We start from the raw sequence: 21,305 nt of genomic DNA, 5'->3' as shown, positions 1-21,305 counted from the left end.
ATAAAATACTAAAATAAAATAAGCATTTTTGCTGAAGCTGTGCAGAATTATGCTTTCGTACAATGAATATTCTCTGGGTTACAGCCTCTACATAGAGGTGGGTCACAAACTGTTTAAAAAGCACATTTTCAGTTTTGTTAGAAACCTCAACCAAATCAGTTTTTCTCTGGGAAACTTCTTGAATTTGTTCCAATTTTTGTTTTCCTTCAACCAACTTTGAACCAGTATCACAATTTTGATAGTTGCACAACTGCACCAATTTAATGTCTGTGACACAGGGTAGCAGAGTGGTAGCCTGGATATTTTATCTGTTTTCTGATCACTCGAGAAGACTTCAAATGTCAATATCCCTTTCCACCACATCACAAAGCTATTCGATTGAGATCTGGTAACTCTGAAGGACTACAGTGAATTTTTTTTATCATGTTCAAGAAACCAGTTTGAGATGTTTTGAGCTTTGTGACATGGTGTGTTATCCTGCTGGAAGCTCCCATCAGTAGATGGCCACACTGTGGTCACAAATGGATGGACATGGTCAGCAACAATACTCAGGTAGGCTGTGGTATTTTATCAAAGCTCAGTCGGTAACAAGGGGCTCAAAGTGTAGCAAGAAAATAGCTCCTGAACCACTACACAACTAGCAGCCTGTACTGTTGATGCAAGACAGCAGGGATCCTGACTCTATTATCTCCTAATTACGGCCTAAGTTTGGTGAACCCTTGTGAATTGTAGCCTCCGTTCTTAGCTGACAGGAGTGGCATCCAGTATGGTCTTCTGCTGCTGTAAATATCTGCTTCGAGGTTCAAAATGTTGCGCATACAGAGATGCTCTTTTGCATACCTTATTTGTAATGAGTGCTTATTTCTTATCAGCTCGAAGTAGTCTGGCCATTCTCATGTGACCTCTGACATCAAAGCATTTTCATCCAAAGACCTGCTGCTTACAGGATGATTTCTTTTTAAGACCGTTCTCTGTAAACCCTAGAGATGGTTGTATGGGGAAAGTCAAAGCAATCAGCGTTTTCTAAAATACTCAGGCCAGCCCATTAACAACCAACAACCAGTCAGTCACTTAGATCACCTTCTTTCCACATTCTCATCCTTAGTTTGAACTAAGACCACCTTAACTAAGTCTACAAGCCTTAAAGCAATACATTTCTGCAGTTTGATTGGCTGATATTTGTATTACTAAGCACCTGTACCAAATGAAGTGACCAGCAAGTGTACATATTACACTGACTTTGACTTCATATTGTGACACTTTGAGTGGGTGTAAAATTGCTTTGGCTGCAGTTTTAACAGAGCATAGAGATGATTTTGAGCCCCGGAAATCTCATGAGGTTTTCACCTATAATTAAGATGTTATGAGGGATAAAAAATAAAAAATAAAAAAAAATGACGGAATACATAAGGCAAATTGAAAAGTGTCCATATTAGACCCACCCTATTATAGTATGCAAGAAAAATGTCGCAAAGCTTCATTAAAATGCTACGGTTTATGTACAATAAATAAATAAAACCAGCTGATCCTGAGGGTTTCAGGTAGGGATAACCTAATCATCTATCACAGTTAAACATTAAATATGAAGCTGGAACCGACAGGCCGTGATCTCGGCATAATCATGCAGGGTGAAGAAGTGAAGCAGACTAAAACCACAACTAAAGCGTACATAAAACTCTGCATCGCTCACGTTTACTTTGTGCATTAAAAAGAAACACGAGAGACGTTATTTACCAAACAGCAGCTAGCCCTTGTGTAGTTGTGCCACCGTGAGAGTTAACAGGCAACCAGCAGCTGTTGTTTGACAAGACATAATTATAGCGCATAGCTCCCCATTAAACCACGAGCTATCTTTTCATTGCTTATTTATGGATTAAACAAGTGAGATATTATGTTGGTGAGCTTTATAGGTGCCATTTTTCTTTATATCTGAGGACGGAGCTAGGATGGCTTCCCAGTCTTACCCTGAGCAAAGCTAATAACATCCTGCCATCATACCCACAACACAAATATTACAATGGTGTCATTCTTCTGATCCAACACATCCACATTTTCACCTTTTATTATGGGAAGGAAAGAAACTGATTACTGGACAAGTAATAGGTAAACATTGAAGTCACAATTAGCCAACGACCGCTGATGACCTGATTGCCACAGTGACAAATGAAAATAAGTTGAAGCATTTTCTTTTATTTGCAAACACACAAACATCGAAAAGAACAAAACATTACATTTAGCAGACTGAAGAATTGTTTAAAAAAAAAAAAATACATTCACAAAAAACATGTACCAAAATTACATGCAGGGGTCGAGTGTCAGATGGAAAGAAATGAAAGCCTGCTCACTGACATTTCAGAGCAATTTTCAAGTTTTTTGACCCCCCCCCCCTTACAAAAACCCCATTAAACAGATTTATTGTAAATGCAGTATGCAGAGTTTGATTGTGATGCTTTATTAGGGGTGTGACACTTTCCTGCAGTGTGTAGCTGAGTGGATGGACGCACGGGTTTAACCTTTTCACCCAGATGAAGAATGATTAATTTTAATCTCTAATCCATCAGTGTCACCCTTTGACCTACCACATTAATTTGTGCCACAATGGTATTTTTCACAGTATGCAGACATCAGCGTGCTTTTACTGGAAACAAATAAAATGACAAGAAACATACCAGGACATGTACCTCAAGTTTCTGCCACTACACAACTTGCTCTCTTGATATGGCCTTGATCACAAATCAGACACATGGCTGTACTTTGGATTTGGGATGAAAAGCCGACATAATCACCATTTACAAAACATTCTCAGGTCTGATTGGAGAAGTTGGTGTCAGTGAGTTTTTTCCTTAATTCCAGTCTTTGTAACAACATCAAATTGCAGTCAGTTTTTGGTGCAAAAAAATTCTCCTTCCCATTTCGATTGCATATACAAATTCAGCTTTTTTTCCTCCTTCTTTTCATCACTCTATCACTTAAACGACCATGAAAATACAAAGCGCGCGCGCGCACGCACGCACGCACGCACGCACACACACATCATGAGATCACTCTAATCTAGTCTCAATGGAGCTGATGTGACATAAACATTCATGGCAAAAAGAAATGGCTTCAGACTAGAAACTCTGGCATACAGGAGATCACAGTGGAACTGTCTACACGCTCACAATGCCCACGCACACACGCACGTGTGCACGGACAAAAACTCCACAGAACCTTAACATTAAGCCTGCTTTTTCGTATAAGGCATTTAAGGTGGTTCTGGAGACAAAGAACATCACAGTTCAGAAGATTATGCAGCAATACAACAACATGTAAAAGGGGCCTGAGTCACCTAGTCTTTCTCACAGCAACAAAGCTGGATGTTTTCTTACTCATGCATTCTGTGTGAAGACCTACAGATTTGCATTAGATGAAGCTGTTTATAAAAAAAATATATATATAGGTATATGTACAAGAAAATACAGAATGCTTAGTGATTCAGACCCTGGGTGCGAGCCCAATGTTTACATCCAAAATAGGTATGAAACAATGAAATATGTACATGTGTATACAACATTTACAAAGAAACGTGACCATTTCTGTGCCCTGTATAAAAAAAAAAAAAGTTCCTTTCCTTCTTTATTTACTTATTTTTGAGGATTTTGGGGTGTGGAATAAGCAATATTGCGGTGACATTTTCCTCCGATGTGCATAAAAGAATACAACCTCGTCCTCACTTTCAAACCTGCTCATTGGAAGCGAAGTGAAATAAAACTCCTACATAGTTTCCCATTTGTGGAGCCGCTCAAGTCAAATCTGGAGCACCCAAAAAAAAGTTCTCATCCTACTTCATACAAACTAATGACATCATCAATAAAGTTAAAGCGCACTTGGAGTAAAGCCAGATAAAATGACTGATGACAGTCCCGAGTGCTAAAAATTTGAGGCCCTTTTATTAAGAATGACAGTGCCTAATTCACAATATGTGAGCCGTATTGATGCTGTGCAGTTTTACAGACCAGCCGTGATGAGTGGGAATAAATGACTCGTCCTCACGCTTCACAAAGCTCTTGGTTATTTTTCACATTTTTTGACAAACTGACACCTCATTACGCCTGTATCAGTTAACATTAGAACAACAACAGCAAAAACCCTCTCTCTAAGACCCTTAACTGTGAGTGCACCCTGCCTCACTGTCACAGACACATTAACAATAATAAAAAAAAAAAAAAAAAAAAACTGTCTAATTGAATTGTGTAGGTGAAATTTATGTTAGTGAACACAGAGGTAAATGTAAGACTCTGGTTGCTTCTGTGTAGTGCGGTGGTGTAAAGGTTGTAAGAGAATGGGCAGAGGGAGGGAGAGAATGCCCCTGAAGCAAAAGATGGGTGGTTTGAAGTCACAGTCGTGGTTGAGGTCAACTTCAAGGTCACTGCAGTGATGCCAGTCTATTTCAATCCTCAGTCTCAGCCCTGCCCCTGTCCCAGCTTCCATCCGAGACGCAGAGGATGGAATGTCACGAAGCTAAATTGCTCTCAGCCTCCATTTGCAGCATCCGTCAGACACTGCCTGGGTTTATTAAGTTCCTTCCAATCCTTTTCACCTTTCAGCAGTCAGGCAGTACTGTCGAAATATCCCTTTGGCTGCATTTACGTGTGTAGGTGTCTGTGCATGTGTGTATGCGTGTGTTGATCTATCGTCCCTTTCACAGAGTTTTCTGATGCCCATTGGCCGAGAGCTTCCCAGATTCAGGGTCTGTGGGGCTGTTTGACAGTTGCAATTTATCCAGACCTGGGCAGTGGGAGATAAGGCAGAAAAATCTCATTAAAAAGCCTCAGACTTTCACTTAGACAGAAGTATTGATGTCCTTTTTCCTCCCTCGGTTCTTCTGTCTGGCATTTTCTAGCCCTATCCCACCCTGTGTATCAAACATGCAGGGCCCGTCACCACAAGCCTTGGGGACTAGTCTCATCTTCTGTCACATGTCAGTTCAGCGACACGCTGGACGTGTCGCTCTATCAGAGAGAAATAAACACCATTTCTCTCCAAAGCTACCAACTAGGTTGGATTTGTCAGCGTCTCAAAATTAGGATTAAATTGAGCAGTCACATACTATCAGACAGACGTAGAACCAACATAGCTGTACTGAGGCACGTGAAAGACTACGCACTGTCCTGTACTATATACTGAAAGCTGCTGGTTAGAAACTTTTAGGATATGTACAGACCCTGTTGATGAATTTACCTAACGCCTTCAGGAGCTCTTCCCGGACCGCTGAGGTGAATTTCCTCACGAGACAAAGTGTTGTCACAACTGCAAACAGCAGGTTGTACGAAAGGACGATGTAAAAGTTTCCCAGCCAATTAAATCTGCCAAAGTCTCCCAAAAGATCAAACCTGGTGATGCCTGTGAAGGACAGAGACACACACACACACACACACACGCACACACAACTGGGTTACAAATGAGGTTGACATTCATTCAAAAATTTGCAATTTCTTACTCAGAACCGTGACCTTTAATAACTCTTCACACAAAGCTGTGATAACCAAGAGTCGAAATGTTTTCTCCTCAGCTGAATTCCACAAAATAAACAAAACCCTGAGAAAAATGAAGTTCATCTTTCCAAGGCTCCTTCTGACAAGACAAGTATTGTTCATAAGAATTCTTCCTAACAAAAGCAGAAGGCTGCAGCAAACTTATGAGCCTCTTTGAAAATGTCATTCTCCTCAGGCCCATCTTTTTCAAAAAGTAAAAAAAGAAAGAAAAAAAGAAAATAAAAATCTGAAAAGGGGGCTTATATACAAAAACAATTTAATATGGATTACAGGAATTAATACATTTCTGACTTGTAATAAAAAAAACTACTTGTAATAGCGTTGGTGCACTTTGGGTCTGAGACCAGCCCTGTGTTGTAAGGTGGTACAAAAACAACTACTTCAAGAACTCCACAGATTCACACCACTAGTCTTCACGCATGCAATTCTAATTTCTGTTGACAAATCTGCACATTTCCAAGCAGATTTACGCCCAAATCTGAAAAAATCAATCAATCAATCAAACAAAAACTAACCTACATTAGGTATTTCCACCCTCTTCAATAACCTATTGCGAAGACAGAGTGTGCCCACTGAAATCTCAAACACTATGGACAATTCATATTTGTCCAATCTCCCCTGTAAGGTCAACTCGTGAACCTCTAGACCACTTTTAGCACTGCTGCCACACTGCTGTGAATATGTCATCATGACCTTTGTGCATCGTTCGTCTTCAATTTGTCTCCATCGATGGCCACATTAACACAGTTTACGTTAATGAACTGATATTTCAGCTGTGTTTTACCAGTTTGCCACACTGACGGGAATCCAATGTCCAGTGCAGAGGTATAGTGGTCACATCACGACTTCAGGGAGTGATCTTAAAATCGACCACGCTAAAAGCGATCCGGAGACGGCCTTGAAGGGAGGTCATCCAAATGTACAGCGTGTAAGAATTCTGATTTGGTTTGGACCAAAGCAATTTCACTCAGGCTTGGGTAAACATCCACTGACCCACTGCATGGCAGAGTTGCTGCTTATTTTTATCACTTGGCTGCATCTTGGTTAATGTGAGCACAATTCTCTGAGGAACATAAAAGGATGGCGAGCTAATTATAGCAGCTAAGGTGGCTTGCAGGTGGACTTCATCTCTCCTTCAGACAAAGATAAAGGAGCTCCCTCTTAGCTCTACACTGCCAGACCAATTTCAAACCATCTGTCACAGCTGATCACATGCAGCTTGGAAAGCCATCAACACCCTTTTGTTTTCCTGCTTATCCATCCATGCGTTCATGCACTCTAGCTGCGCCATCCCACAGAGTACTGTGGGGAGATAATTAAGCTTTCAATAACCTGTGTGCACAGATCTGTTTAATGTTATTAAATCATCTTCTCCTATGTTAATTTTGCATGCAACATTGATGAAGGAAATTACTGCATCAATATTTAAAGTCCAAGTACCATAACGGTATCCTGTCCTGCTATCTGTAAGCAGAAATCACATTCTCATGCATCAGACTGAGGAAGCCCTAGTCCCTGGACATTCAACTTCTCCTGTAACATCTTCACAACCTCTGTCATCAATTAGATTGGGCAATCGATTCAGCGTCTGGAGAGATGTATTTACAGCCGCAGTAAGCGGTTTGGCAAGCATCAAGGACCTTTAACAAAATTGCTTGAGAAAAGATGGGGAGAGCGATGATGGAGACCCCAGTCAATACAGCTAGCCACTGTGGTCGGGCTAAATTCATTTCTAATGCCAAAGGTTTTAAACTTGGGTTAGTAATGTGAGAAAATCTAATTGAGGGTTTCAAAAAAAAAACCCATTTCAGTCTCTGAAATGTCGGTAGGGAGACGGAGACATTATCATGCTGCTGTTCAGAGCCGTCAGGACGTTACACTGTGTTTCCATCTTCACTCTGACCCTGCCTCAACTCAGCAGAGACCAACATGTCATGCAGAATTTGTCAAAGTTTTAAATATGAATTGGTGCAAAGTAAAACCAAGCCATAACGTCTGGTGATATTACCATTAATCAAGCTGGATTTGATGGTGATGCAGCTTAAAGTGCACAGAGAGAGACATTAAAGTTCACCCAAACATGTGTAACCTGCAGAGGTGGGAGGGGAGGGTGAAGCTGGTTGTGATGTGCATTTGGTGTAACTAAACATTTGTTACTACACTATTAATAAACATGCTGCGTGCTCTAGCACAATTCCCTTATCTCTTACACAGTGCATATTTACCACCCACCGACATAAAAACGCCTCACGTCAACACACGAAACCCTTTCTTGTCTCTTAACATCTCACTTCGTCACACTCAACTCTTTGCACGTCTTTTTTTATCTTGTGCTGAGCGGCCTTTTCTCTTCAACTCTGTCTCATGCATTTATTCCTTTTCATCCATTCAGTGTCACAAAGCAGAACCTGTTGATATTTTGTAAAGCTCCCAGTGAGTCACTGTATGCTCACTCCATCCTATTTTCCCACTCTGTTGCTCTCACACATACTTGCGCACACACACACACACACACACACACACACACACACACAAAAGTAGTGCTATTTAAACAGCTGTGCTCTGCACTCTGCATGTTTATTAGTGCCATTGTGATGGTGCTACTCCTGTCATTTTTATTCTGCCTGCACTCTTTTCTAACATCACCATGAGAGACTGTAGGAGAATTCAACTCCTGTGACCTGGTGTTGGTGGTAACAATGAAAATTGTTGTGGGAGAGGAAGATTTAATCTTTCTTCTTGTTTGTGCCAAGGACACAATGACAGCTCTGATAAGTCTGTAACCTACATTTCAATCATTCAGTCGTAACACAGCAAAAATACCAGCTTCTGTAAAGCTCACTAATGAGCATGCTGTATCTTGTTTCTTTCATTAACAAAGTCTGTTTTTGGGCAGGAATATTTCTTGTCTGTTCTGCATGTTCAGATTATAAAAGGAGATACAGTATGCTGGTCTCAGCCAGGATAACCCTGAAAGAGAGGTTTTGATCTTTTTCAGGTTTTCCTTGATAAACCAGCAGTTGGAACTTTTGCATCGTTCATTTGGTAGTGAGAGTGGACATGCTTATAGCGAGGACAAGCCATAGACCAAAGTTAGTCTGGGAACCCATCAGCTTGCCAATAACTTTGTTCTTTACACACCAGAAACACCAACTGGAATAGAGGATAACTGATACCATGACCAAACGCTGTTCTGTCCACCAGAATGGATCTGGATAATTTAAAAAAAATAAAAAAAAAGAAGCTAACAGAAAACAAACTGATCTGTAAATGATAGCGGTTTATAGAGATTACACCAATGGGCCTTACTGTCGACCGCTTTCTTTTTTAGACCATTATCCTTTCTCTGAATGCAGAGTTTCTTTTCCCCCCCCTTCCAATCTGTATTTCTATCAGTGCAGTTTACTCTGTCCCTGGTGCTACCTTTTCTGCCCTCTTCAAATCTGGAAAACCAATTGCTGCTGGTTGCACATTGCAAAAGGGTTGGCCTGTTCACAATATTTAAAACTCTGGTATAAATCAAGTTGGATTTTCCCAGCCTTGCATGTCCTCCCAAATTCCAGCTTTGAATCACATAAACTGTAGTGTTGGTTGGTGGATTCTCACTTCTTTCAGACAGAGCAAGGCTAGCCGTTTTGTCCCTTTAACCCTCGATTATACTTTCCACATCCAGGAGTCCGCTTTGGTTCGCTCAGGTCAGAGTGGCAAATTTCATCAGACAGTGAGCGCAAGGGTCCATGCAGATATCCATGTGTCACCACAAACATTGGTCAAGGGAAAATTTATATTACAATGCATCAACTACACATGCACCCTAGGTAGTGGACTTCAAGTACAACAGGAAGAACTACCCAGCTGTCAGTGTCCACAATGGACAATAATCAGGGACTTACATTTTCAAGCTATCAAACTAACAAGCTACAGCTTCATATTTAGTGGGTGGACTTGATCACCCACTATTAATGTTTTCATCGAACTCTAAAAAATGTCCTTTCTTTTTGAAAGTTGTCAAACTGCTGCTATTTAATCATTTAATGTGTCTACAAAAAATTGTCTCTGAATGAAAAAAGAAAAAGCAAGCTGCACTCACTCTCCTTACCGCAGGCAAAAGAAAATACAAAAACACTCACATGAAAAAGCATACTCACCTAGTGTTCTGGACATCACTGGCAAGGCTGAGCTCAGCACCAGGATGGAGACACAGCAACCAATGATCTGCAAATAAGACCAAATAATCAAACCGCCGAGTTTAGCCCTCAACAAATTACATGCAATTTATAGCGAGTGTGAAGCAGAAAAAGCACCCATTGCACCAGCAGTTTTAGCCGTGATGTGCCCACACACATACACGCCACTTGATGATAAATTGGTTCCACATATTATACAATTAGTACCTCTGAAGATGCTCATTATGAGGTTCCTTCTATTGTCCTTTCAAGTCCTTTCACTGAAGCATCATGCTAGTTAACAAGCCTCACCACTCCCAAACTCATTACCAAGTGAATAGTTGCCACCCAGCCCCCTTCTCCCCCTAAGAAAAAAAAAAAAAAAAAAAAAAAAACTCCCTCTCCCTCTGATGTACAAGAAAAGAGCTTGCACTTTGCTGGTGTTTACGCAACTTACAAACAAATATTGAACAGATCAACTAAGGCCATTGAGGGGCCCGGAGGAAAACATTAGTGAGCAGCAGGGACAGAGAAGACAGGAAGGCGAGAGCAATGAAGACAGAAAAAAAAGACAGGGGAAATAGATGAAACACAGGAGGGGGCAAACACATCAGCACCTTAGGAGCAATTTCAGCACCCTTGCCCCCACTTCACCCCACTCCCTGCCTTTCTATCCCATCTTTACCGTTGTCATGGTTGTGTCATCCTTCCTGGGAGTGAGTCCCTCAAAGACACGCAGACTGTAGAAGCCAACGACAGAAGACACCATCAAGTAGCTGTTCAGCAAATCAATCAAGGAGCAAAAACACCTTGCTGCAAGTAGAAAGCAGCTTTTCTTTGAGTCAACTTTTTATGTGTCAAGGCTCAACCTTTTCAGGTATCATAAAGGGTGATGAAACAACGCAACATGTTTTCTGGAAGGTGTTCAGCTCAACTATGTCCTGGGTAAACAAAGCTGCCTTGGCAATGTTGCTCTTGGCCATGGAGCATGTTACTCAGGCCACAGACAAAGGGGAGGTCACTGAAAGGATACAATATGAGGACAATCTCCAGCACTGCCTGAGCCACACCAAATGTGGACAAAGAGGTGTTCCCAATGGCTCGATCCTAGAAGAGAGAGACAAATAGGAAAACAGGGATATTAAACATCCTACACTATCCTTCAGACTAAAACAGATCACAAAAATGACAACACTTGGTGTTGTGTACGACTGCAGACATGAGCAATTACAGAAGACCTGCAAAAGTAAGTACGTGGTGCACGAAGAATTTCCCTACTTGAGAAAGACAGAATCAAATTGGCTAAGTAATGAATGGAACAAGATGAAAGAGGCTCTTTGCAAATCACTGTCGACCATACAATATGTGAACAGGTGTTCAAACAAAAACGGCACATTGCTTACGGTAAGAAGAGTGTACAGGCTGAAAGCATGCCAAAAACATAAAAACAACTAAACAAATCCTTTAGCAAATACACTACGCAAACCCCCTCACCCATCCTCACCCCTCCAACCCCTAAGGCCTTTTGAAAGTGGAGCAGGAAAAAGACATACATCCACATACACAGCACATACCAAGCATCTGAGTTGTCAAATGCCAAATATTTGCTTTTTTCAGACTTGGCACCCAAGACGATCCTCCAGAGGATTTGTACATTTAATGGGGGTATATACACAGTACTTCACACAAAGTTACCTAAAACTCCCCTCAAAGTGTTTGCTGCAAATTCAGATTCTTGCTGATACAATAAACCTATCTTAACAGAGCTGTGCAGCACTAATCCAGTCATTTTATTTATTTATTTTTACTCTAAATCATAGAGTACTGCATGTACAGTTAGAGTACAGAAGTGCAAGGCAAATGTGCTGTTACTCGTCATGCAATATGCACCTACAGCATATTAAACTGCACAGCATATATTTGGTGTGCTGCCGTGGTTTCTGTTTGAGATTTGCATTTGTATTCTTTTTCCCTTTCCCACTTTAAGTGTCTTTATCTTGAGTTGTTTTGTAAAACGGGCTGCAGGGGAAAAAAGGAAAGCCTGACAGGTTGTTTCATGCCTTTTTATGCAACTGTCATCCCTGGGAGCTTACTGCAGAGCCATGGTGCAGTGCCCTCTCTCTCTTACACAGAGAATTAGCAGCATTAGCAGACAGAATCTGATGTCATTTATTAATGGAGGGAGGGCATGCATTAAGATGGCGTGTGCACTCGCAATAAGCATGCACGTGCGTACACAGGACACCTAGCTTGTGCTGTGCACCTCCTTTCCATTCGTCTTTACATTCCGGTAGCAGAAAGAGTGACGGATCGTGTGTTACTGTGTGTGAAAGAGCGGGATAGGGGTCCACAGAGGGAAGGGTCTATGTTCCAGTCAACTCACACTGCACATTAAGACTGCATATTGAGGCTGATGAGGCCGTCAATGCCATACATACATCTATACTTCACATTCTTACTTTGTACTAAGTTGTTTTTTTTTTTTTAATTGTATTTAATTTGATTTTATTAACACAGCTACACATGCACCCTATGATTAACATATTTCAAGGCAGTCCCGTAAAATATTCTCATATTTTTCATCTTTCGTATAGTCAAAGCCATGTCCTACTCATGTATCCAGTTGCCAACAACCTAATTCCAACCTATAAAAAATCTAAACAAGTGGGAGAAGAAACTGTTCAGATCTCTGAAGTTGCTTGTGCCCATGTAACAACCTTGAAACAGCAACTGCGTTTCAAAGTTTACTTTTACAGTCATACTCATTTAATTTTATTTTATTTACATGGTGCCAAATTTAATAACAGTTGCCTTATAGCACTTTAAATTGTAAGGTAAAGACACTACAGTAATTCAAAGAAATCCTGCCTCCACCCACCCACCCCACTAAGTAGGCACTTTGCAAAAGTGGGAAGGAAAATCTCCCTTTTAACAGGAAGAAGCAGGCTCAGGGAGGGGTGACCATCTGCCGCAACCAGTTGGAGTCTGAGGGGGTTTAAGTGACAGACATTTGCAATCCATACATTTCACCGAACTATGAGAGGCTGCTGTCATTTAATCTTACAGAATTTCTGAAATGTAAATATTAAATATACATATAATAAGCAACAAGCAAAGACTTGATATTCACATACATTTCCAGATTTTTAGATAATCTTAAAGCCAGTTATAAAGTGAAAAGGGTGTCTGGAGATGGGAGGTCAAGTTGTTAAATACATGCAAGGATAAATGCGTTTGTATGTCCTCTCTGTGCCTATGTGGACTCTCTCCAGGTACTCTGGCTTCCTCCCACAGTCCAAACACATGCATGTTGGGCTAACTGATAATTCTAAACTGGCTGCAGGTATTCATGTAAGCGTGAACTGTTGTCTCTCTCTACGCAGTCGCACCGCGACAGACTGGTGACTAGTTTTGGGTGTATTCTGCCTTTTGCCCCACAACAGCTGGGACTAGCATGACCCGGATCTGGACAGGCAGAAGATGGGTGGATGGATGCAAGCCTTTGTGCATTTGGACAAGGGCAACTTTAGTTGGGTGAAAATTACTGTCCAGCCACAGTAATTGCCTGTTTTGCAAAATAGAGTGTCAAGTGCAGTGGCCACCAAAAAGAAGGGCCTGTAGTAACAGTTTTATTGGTGTCTCTAAGTGCTTGTTCATAAAGCTGTAAATCCCTCTGTCCTATGACAGAGGCAGTGCCAACTTCTCATCTATAGCCACCTGCGTTTCCTCTCTGCTCGTCATCCTTTTCTTTCCCTACTCCTTGTTATCCTTCTCTATACCCATCCACTGCCCTGTAAAGCTGAGCGGTACACTGCTCAGTATTCTAAAGACTACAGCAGGATGCTTAGCTGGAAGGGAAGACAAACACTGACAGGGCACTTCTATTGTGCTCTACTCCCATAACAATCAGGGCCTCATTTGACTTTCCCACAGTCTGAGTCTCTCTTGCTCTGGCAGTACCTTGCCGAGATGTCAAACCTCTCTCTCCCCTCTTATATCACATTCTCTCCCCTGTCGTTATCTTTTTCCAGACAGAGGGCAGAGGGAATTTCTGTGCCAGAGGGGCACAGTCTGAGAGTTAGAGGATAAGGTTAAAGAAGCATGATAGATGATCTCATATCAGTATTGATTGTTTTAGGAAGATGAGATGGCCCCTCCTGCTCGTAGATTTGTGAGATCAGAGGTGTGGCATCCATCCAGCTCAACATAAAGCATAAACCATTTAGTGAGGCCATACTGTCAGGGAGGACAGCTTCAAGCTACATGACAAGTGTAATTTGGGGGATTTTCTGCAATGTGTCATGCCAAAGAAAACATCTCTGCTCAATAAAATAATTGGAATGTCGAGGGCAGCTCTGTCAGATGCCCGCGAGATGCAAAATGAAATGAGGGAGAAATAGGATACATTATGTTGCCCCTTTTCAGACAAGAATGCAACCACAACTGCACACACATGCAAGCACACACATGCACGCATCTCTGTCACTGCAGATGAGATGAGATACAAGGAGCTTAAAACACATTGCATGTTAGGCAGAGATGAGAATCTCAGAGCCATTCCACACTTGGTGGAATGGCTGTTTCACAGTAAGAGCCCTTCACTTGCCCCCGTCTGCATTTGCACAAGGGAGGAAAAGCAGCTTATTCACCCACTGAGGGCAGGAGACACATAGCAACCTCATTGAATTTGCACACTGCTGTGAAATGACTTTGAATGAGCTTCCAAAACAAAACCAGAGCCACAACGTTGAAGCCTGATTAACATCTGGTCCAGTCTTTTCTTCCAACGTGCACCTGAGCATATCTGGAATTTGATTTATGTCTCCGCCAGGGACAGGGCAGGCCCGATAGGCAAGCCCTACTGCAGTTTACATTCTAGGTGTGTGATGGTGTGAACGCAAAAGCCTAGTTAGACAGAAGGCTTACTGTGGATCCCTTGGGCATGGCAGTCTCATCTACTAGAAGATAGAGGATGTTCAGTGCCACCAGAAGAACAGAGATTGTCTGCAGACATAGAGGAAGACAAAAATTTGTTCACACATGGTATAATTATAAAAAGATTGATCAAACCCTCCAAGTATCCGGCATCATGATATAATTGAATGCATAATAACAATCTTGTAACTGTAAACTGTGCCAAAATTGAGCTTCTCAAAACTTAAACAATTTGGGGGTTGTGCGATGCACGTGCCCTGCCTTGCACATGGCCTTTCTACCTTATCTAACAGTATCAGACGACAAACAGTATTCACACACTGTAATTTATTTAAAATCACTGTTGTTGTAGGTTGGTATTCAGCATTGTCTTAAAACATCCATTAAACAAAAGTAGTTTCCCCACCCAGACTCTGTGGGAAAAGATGGATTTTGAGGTACCGTGTTACTCCCAGTGGATACCAGCCAGGCTGTAAACGTCATGAGCAAACAGTGTGGGCCTAATGATAGGTCCATCTTAACACTCACCGTTCCTGTGAGCAGGATCAGCATCACTATGGGATACAACAAGTTCTTCTCCCATCCCGATGCCTTCTTTCTTCTCTCTGTGAGGACATGAAAGTGCAACAAAGAGTGAGTTTATTTATTTTAAGAAATGTATGTACGATGAACTAAACTCCTCCATTACACTTTCCACTACTTGTTAATTAATCAGCTCATCAAAGAACCTACTGCAACCACAAGCCCTCTGGCTTTATTTACAGGGTTTGTACCGCTTTGTTTAGTAAAACATATCGCGAGTGTGTGGGCTGAGCACAATCTCAGCTCTCATCGCAACCGCCCCACCTGCAGGTAATATACATTTCATAACCTTCAAAAATTACACTCTTCCTCTGTAATTAGCCACACTCATCATTGCCTTAATTAATGGAAAAAAATAATAACTCCTGGATGAAAAGAAATGCTACAAAATTAATTTTATGATTTATATTTAGGAGAAAATACGTATGCATGTGCTGGGCGACTTATGCCTCTCATTCTTCTAAGCCAGATGAAACATTTCAGCTTTATATGTACCTCGTATTTCAACGCCTCATTCATCATGTTTATAGACTTTGCTGACAGCCCATGGACCACAGGCACTATGTCTTACAGACATCAACTGTCCTCTTACAATGTGTATTTGACTGCCCTTTAGTATTTGCTATTTTGACTTCTTTCTCCATTTCCAACCTTGTTACTCCTCCTTATTCTCAAAGTGCATCCACCCAGCCTGCCCAAGAAGTTTGCCAAGTGCACTTTATATGCACCATCCTTCTAAATTAATGACATCACTAAAAGGCTTGGTACAATATAAAGTTTGCATCTTGTCCAATATCCTAAGTGCCTTTGTGCTCTCCTACCCCTCCTACCCTGCTCCCCAAAAGGCTCAGGCTTCATTTATAATATCCTAAAATGGATGGGAAATTATCAGGCAGTTCTGGTCCAAGTCCAAATTAAGAAATTAAGGCAGATGAAGAGAAAGCGGCTGCCTGTCAGCAATATGCAAAAAGCTAAGCTAACGTCTGTGGCATATATCCCCGAGATGCAAAACAGAAAATGAAGAGAAATGATGCATATCATTTAAGGAATAAAACCAAGGGAACAGAAATAATAATAATTAAAAAAAAAAAAACAACTCAAATGAAAGGCAGCGAGAGAGACAGCGAGAGAGTATAAAAACTACCACACACATACTTACCCAATTTATTCCTCTGATTTCTAATATTGTCCAGTTCTTTGTTGAGCTGGTGAGCAAAGCTCCCTCTGGTATAAGCGTGTGTGGAAGACCCTGTGAAAATAAAAATATTCAAAATGTCTGAAACGTGCTGTATGAGCACATGTTGTGTAGGGATAATATAGAGCTATGTTTCTTCTCTTAAAATTTTTTATTTCACAGAAGACAAAGAAAAAAAACGATGCCCCTTTTGAAAGGTTTGGCTTTTTTGCTTTGTTAAAACAACCTAAATGACTATCAACAGCAAAAATAACTCACTGTTTTTGTTGCAGCTATAATGTTGTTTAAACAGAAACAAAGCTCCTCTTTTGGACACCATAACTTGGAAAAAAAAAACTTCTCTTTTTTTTTTAAACTTCCCTTAAATACTTAAATAGACAGAGAGGATGTTAACCTCTCCCTGTATTCATCCTACCTCAGCATATGGTATTTGACTTGTCTTTATTAAGCAATCCCATCAAAACAAGTAATCCTGCACAGAAAATAACAACGTGATCTCAAACAAGTAAAAATAATCTCTTGTGTCAGGAGCTGTCTAGCACATGCCACAACTGGTTGAGTGGGCTGGATAAGACAGCAAGGGATTCTCCAGGAAAACCACAAGGCCAGCTCATTTAAGTCTAATTTATCTATTTTACTCTGTTTTCCTTCCAGCTTGACGCACTATCACAGAGGCCCCTCGAAGCCAAAGTGGAAGAGTATCCATTTGCATCCCTCGGGTGATTGGCAGATCAAGACCAATTAGTTCAGTGTTACACCGTTACTAACGTGCAATAAAAATACCATCTTTCATCTTTGTTACAGGAGTGAAGGACCAATCACTTTGATCAGACCTTCTTCTTCCCTCTGTTATTATGTCACGCCCTGTCTGGATGGGTTTAAGTAGGTAAAAGAGGGTGAGATAGACGCAGAGGTGGAGAGTTAGCAGTCTATGCCCGTCTAAGGATCTGAGCAAGGGAAAGTTTGAACCCTCCAAGCAAATACGCTCAGAACACAACAGGAAATGTCATAGATAGTTCATAAATAGTTTTCTTTTTTCCAGAGACAAACTGAACACTTTGCCTCGGGGGAGCCAAATCTGTTCAGCTGCAAGTGAACTTATCCTTTACCTACGTGCACTGCGTATTTGAACAAGGCCTGACGCATCACTGGCACATATAAATCCTTGCTGAAATTAAAAAAAAAAAAAAAAAAAAAGAAGTTTGTGTGGGGTTTTTTTCTTTTTTAAAACCATCCATCCAAAACAATACTTTACACTGAAAACAAAGGACAATAAAATCGATTGTTCAAAGCAGAGAAAGGGAAATGCTTAGATTTTCAACTGCAGTATCTTCAATGACATCACAGCAAACCGAAGTTAAATATATCCTTCTACTCCTTCTGCTGGCAGCGTCAAGTATAAGACTGAGTTACAGCAAGGCAGAGATGCTGAGTGGGGCTTCTGGCAGTCAGGAAGGCCTGGAGTAATTCAACATATCCTCTCCAACCTTCTCCACAGTCAAAAAATTACGTCATTCACAAATATGCTAAACACCATGCTGAGACAACAGAGGCACTGGCAAGGTCATTGTGCCGCATAGCATCTGGACGAGTGCTCTGTTTTCAGCACATCAGGGTGGTGAGAGGGCAGTCTGTACAAGTGTGTGCATCGCTTTGCCTGTATTGCAGTATATTTATGTGTGCCTGGTGCTGTTTTAATATATTCTGTTCTTCACTATGAAACTACTGAAACAGTATATAAACTGGTCCTTGTAAACTTTGACAAGCACAAATACAAGTTTTTTTAGCCTCTCACACATCTACCATGTGTATGGAGACCTGCAACATCTGGCAGTACAAAGGACAGTTTAGGATTATGAAGCAACAGAAGTGAAAGGCTTGTTATGGAACTAAAAACTGAATCAAGTTACTTTCTGTAACTGAGGCAATGCAATCAATAGTGTCAACAGGACGTTTTATATTTGCTGTGTCTCTCTGACATCATAAAAAACCCCAAACATTTATTTCTGATACAATGCACCATTATTCTTGAACCTTAGTTCACATTGGCTGCACATAGCAGCCATCACTAGGTGCTCCTTTTGAAGCAATGTTGATGGATCTACAGCTTTGACTTCTATATCTGGAATCTGAGAAAACTATTGTGAAAACACAGTGTACAGGAATTAAGATATAAAGACCACTGTAATTTCTGCTTTAGCACAACAGTAGCAACAGTGATGATAGAGACGAACAAGGACTTTGTTAGGAATTCAACTTTTTGAATGTCAACTTCTTGAAACCCATCTATTAGTTTTTGGGGCTTTTTTTTTTTGGTTATAAATGGAATAGTTAAAAAGCCCATCAAAGAAAACACAGATTACTGGTAATCAGACTTTATCATTGGGGTTTGCATACAGAGATAAACGAGTGGAGTATTAAAGTCAGTATCTCTATCTTTGCTCTGACCTTTTTTTCTTTAAAGTTTGAACATAGAGAAAGTTGAAGAGCAGCGAGAGGAATCGCAGGCTGACTCCATCCTGACTTCTGTGTCACCAGACTACTTGTGCAGTTGGGATAAATTCATCACCCTGTATATACATTTAAAAGCAAAATAGTAGGGGTGCCACAATGCGTTATTACTTGTAACAATTGCCAAGCACCATCCATCTTTTATCTGGACATTCTCCTTTTAGGTTCATTACGCTTGTTACAAGAAAAGCAGACACACATTGTGGTTTAAACCGGCTCATTAGCAATGTCGTGATCAGCAACACATAAACTACCAACATGTCATTACAAATGGGCAATTTCATGCCACAGGAGGACAACAAAGGACCAGACATGTAAATAAACATGAATGCATCAACTGATTAGGCTCAACAGTCCACATCTACAAACACAAACTTTCTAAGATGATAATTTATTAGAGAGGCCTGATGCAAAGCGGACACCGGTGAAGCAAGAAGACAACATTGCTCGTCTTTGGAGTGTGTCCCGTGAACTGTTCCTGACCTGCTCTCTACTTAATGCCCTGAGCAGATCAAAGGAACCACGCTTAGACGTTCAGTTGCACCTAACTATGACCATGAACAATGAGTATTTGCATGTGCACATACTTGCATGCATATTGTATCTGCATAAAAACATTATGTCTGATAAGCAACGCTTTAAGCTTCACTGAACATTCCCCTTGCTTCTCTCTCCAATTCCCACCTCTCTAACAGACAAAAATGAACTTCAGCTTGTCCTTGGTACACATACTGGGATGTTGACCACTGTTGTTTGGTTGTTTTTTTTTGCCCCACCGTGACGTGTAAAGATCAAACAGTCCTGGAGATGATAAGGAACAGATTACAATTATTCTATCAGGTAGTTCAAAGCAGGGCACTGAGGAATGAGCCCTAAGAAACTGTACGCATTGGTGGCACTCTATGGAGGTGGCCGGCAAAGCGTTCAAAAACATGTGTTATCTAGGAGTGATCTCGCTTACCTCCCGGGTTTAAAAGGACACTCCTTTCTGTTCATTTACTCACATCTGTACACTTGGTTGCGTGCTTGAGTTAATATTAAAGTAGGTTTTGGAAACTGGCCGAAATACTTCCTGCTTTTTTTAAGATTATTTAACGTCAAACAAGGAATTTGGGAACACAGAGAACTGGACGTGAAAAGGAAATGCAGGCTAAAAAAATATAACATCTTCAACATTCTTCAACACTTCAAACTTTCCCTAAAAAAGCAGCACAAGGCTCCCGGTGTCCTCTCAGAAGAGTTATGGCTCTTTAATGTCTACAGCACCAAACCCTTTCGTGAAAAATTTCATTTCCATCCTATTAAACAGGCTGCCATTCGAGGCCTGACATTAAATGTGGCAATCATTTCACCAATAATGGCAGCGGCAGTGGATTTTCTTAAGTGGATTCTTAAGAAAAACTTCCTAAACAAAATATGGTCCTTGCCATAGTGGCTGCTTTGACCTTAAGCAGAAAGTTATGAGAGTGTGACGGTGTCAGGGAAAAGCCAGTGACAAGTGTGTGTGAATTTTGTGAATGTCTGTGTGTGTCTGTGTGCCTAGCTGAATTTTCAATGCTAATTGATTCCAGCGTGGCCTACTCCATCACACCCAATAGGGCAGTCAACCCCTCCCCTCCCCTATAATGTGCCAACACGTCTCCCACAGACATACCGTTTAATCTCCTCTGAAGGGTTTCCTCCTGCAAATGGATGCAGTAAATCTGCTCATCCAGGTCCTCAAGGATCTAAAGGGGAGAGAGCAGAGTAGGAAGAGATGAAATGGGTTATAATTAGGCCCGAAGTGGGACTGGAGCAGTGGCAGATGGGAAGATGAGTTGGTGATGTATTTGTAGTCCTCTGTTGTGATTTTAAATGGCTAAATGAGACATCTTTCAGACAAGAAGAGCAGACTCAAGTCTGTCTGTAGAGACATTTTTTTAAAGAAATCTGAACAACAACTGTTTAATAAACTCTTTTCCATTGACTCAACTTTTAGAAATGCAGTAAATACTTCATCCAAGTGATTACTTACTGTCGGCTTCACTAGCAACTGGCCCATGACGGTAAACATCCTGGACAACCCCACAGGAGTGCACACTACACAGGAGACAGGACAATACGGTCAATTTGTTTAAATATAATAAAGGCATGTTTCCACATATAGGGTCTGGAACTTTTAGTTCAAACTTTTCAGAGGAAGTATAAGAAGTATCCTTTAGACAGTTGATTGTCCACAGTGGACACCAGGCGGCGACTCCTATGGTTACAAAAACACTTTCAGTTGTGCACAAGTGTAAAAGAACAAAGCCCTCAGCTTTCCCTTCAGTAACACTTCACTAATGCTCCTCTCTGAGGAGTTCATGTCAATAGATTTGGTTCATACTGAGTGAAGCACATTCT

At 41.0% G+C, this 21,305-nt stretch overlaps 1 protein-coding gene across 2 annotated transcripts in view; it reads right to left on the bottom strand.

Annotated features, from left to right (window-relative positions):
- Positions 1–2,046: 2,046 nt before the first annotated feature.
- lmbr1 (limb development membrane protein 1) overlaps positions 2,047–21,305 on the bottom strand; it is a 41,871-nt gene continuing 22,612 nt past the window's right edge. Inside the window, exons 8-17 of one of the 2 annotated variants that reach the window (XM_082545552.1) lie at positions 20,938–21,002; positions 20,578–20,650; positions 16,377–16,466; positions 15,164–15,240; positions 14,627–14,704; positions 10,734–10,807; positions 10,386–10,476; positions 9,683–9,749; positions 5,204–5,382; positions 2,047–4,767 (exon numbers count right to left, since the gene is read on the bottom strand). In XM_082545552.1, coding sequence (XP_082401678.1) covers positions 4,576–4,767; positions 5,204–5,382; positions 9,683–9,749; positions 10,386–10,476; positions 10,734–10,807; positions 14,627–14,704; positions 15,164–15,240; positions 16,377–16,466; positions 20,578–20,650; positions 20,938–21,002 — 986 coding nt within the window. In that variant the 3' untranslated portion in view covers positions 2,047–4,575. The remainder of the gene's footprint in view (positions 4,768–5,203; positions 5,383–9,682; positions 9,750–10,385; positions 10,477–10,733; positions 10,808–14,626; positions 14,705–15,163; positions 15,241–16,376; positions 16,467–20,577; positions 20,651–20,937; positions 21,003–21,305) is intronic. The other variant, XM_082545553.1, reaches the window with a different exon arrangement.

The sequence above is a fragment of the Aulonocara stuartgranti genome, assembly GCF_965226115.1.
Source record: "Aulonocara stuartgranti genome assembly, chromosome: 9".
In the NCBI taxonomy this organism is placed as follows: Eukaryota; Metazoa; Chordata; class Actinopteri; order Cichliformes; family Cichlidae; genus Aulonocara; species Aulonocara stuartgranti.
This window is presented reverse-complemented; position numbering and strand designations above follow the sequence as displayed.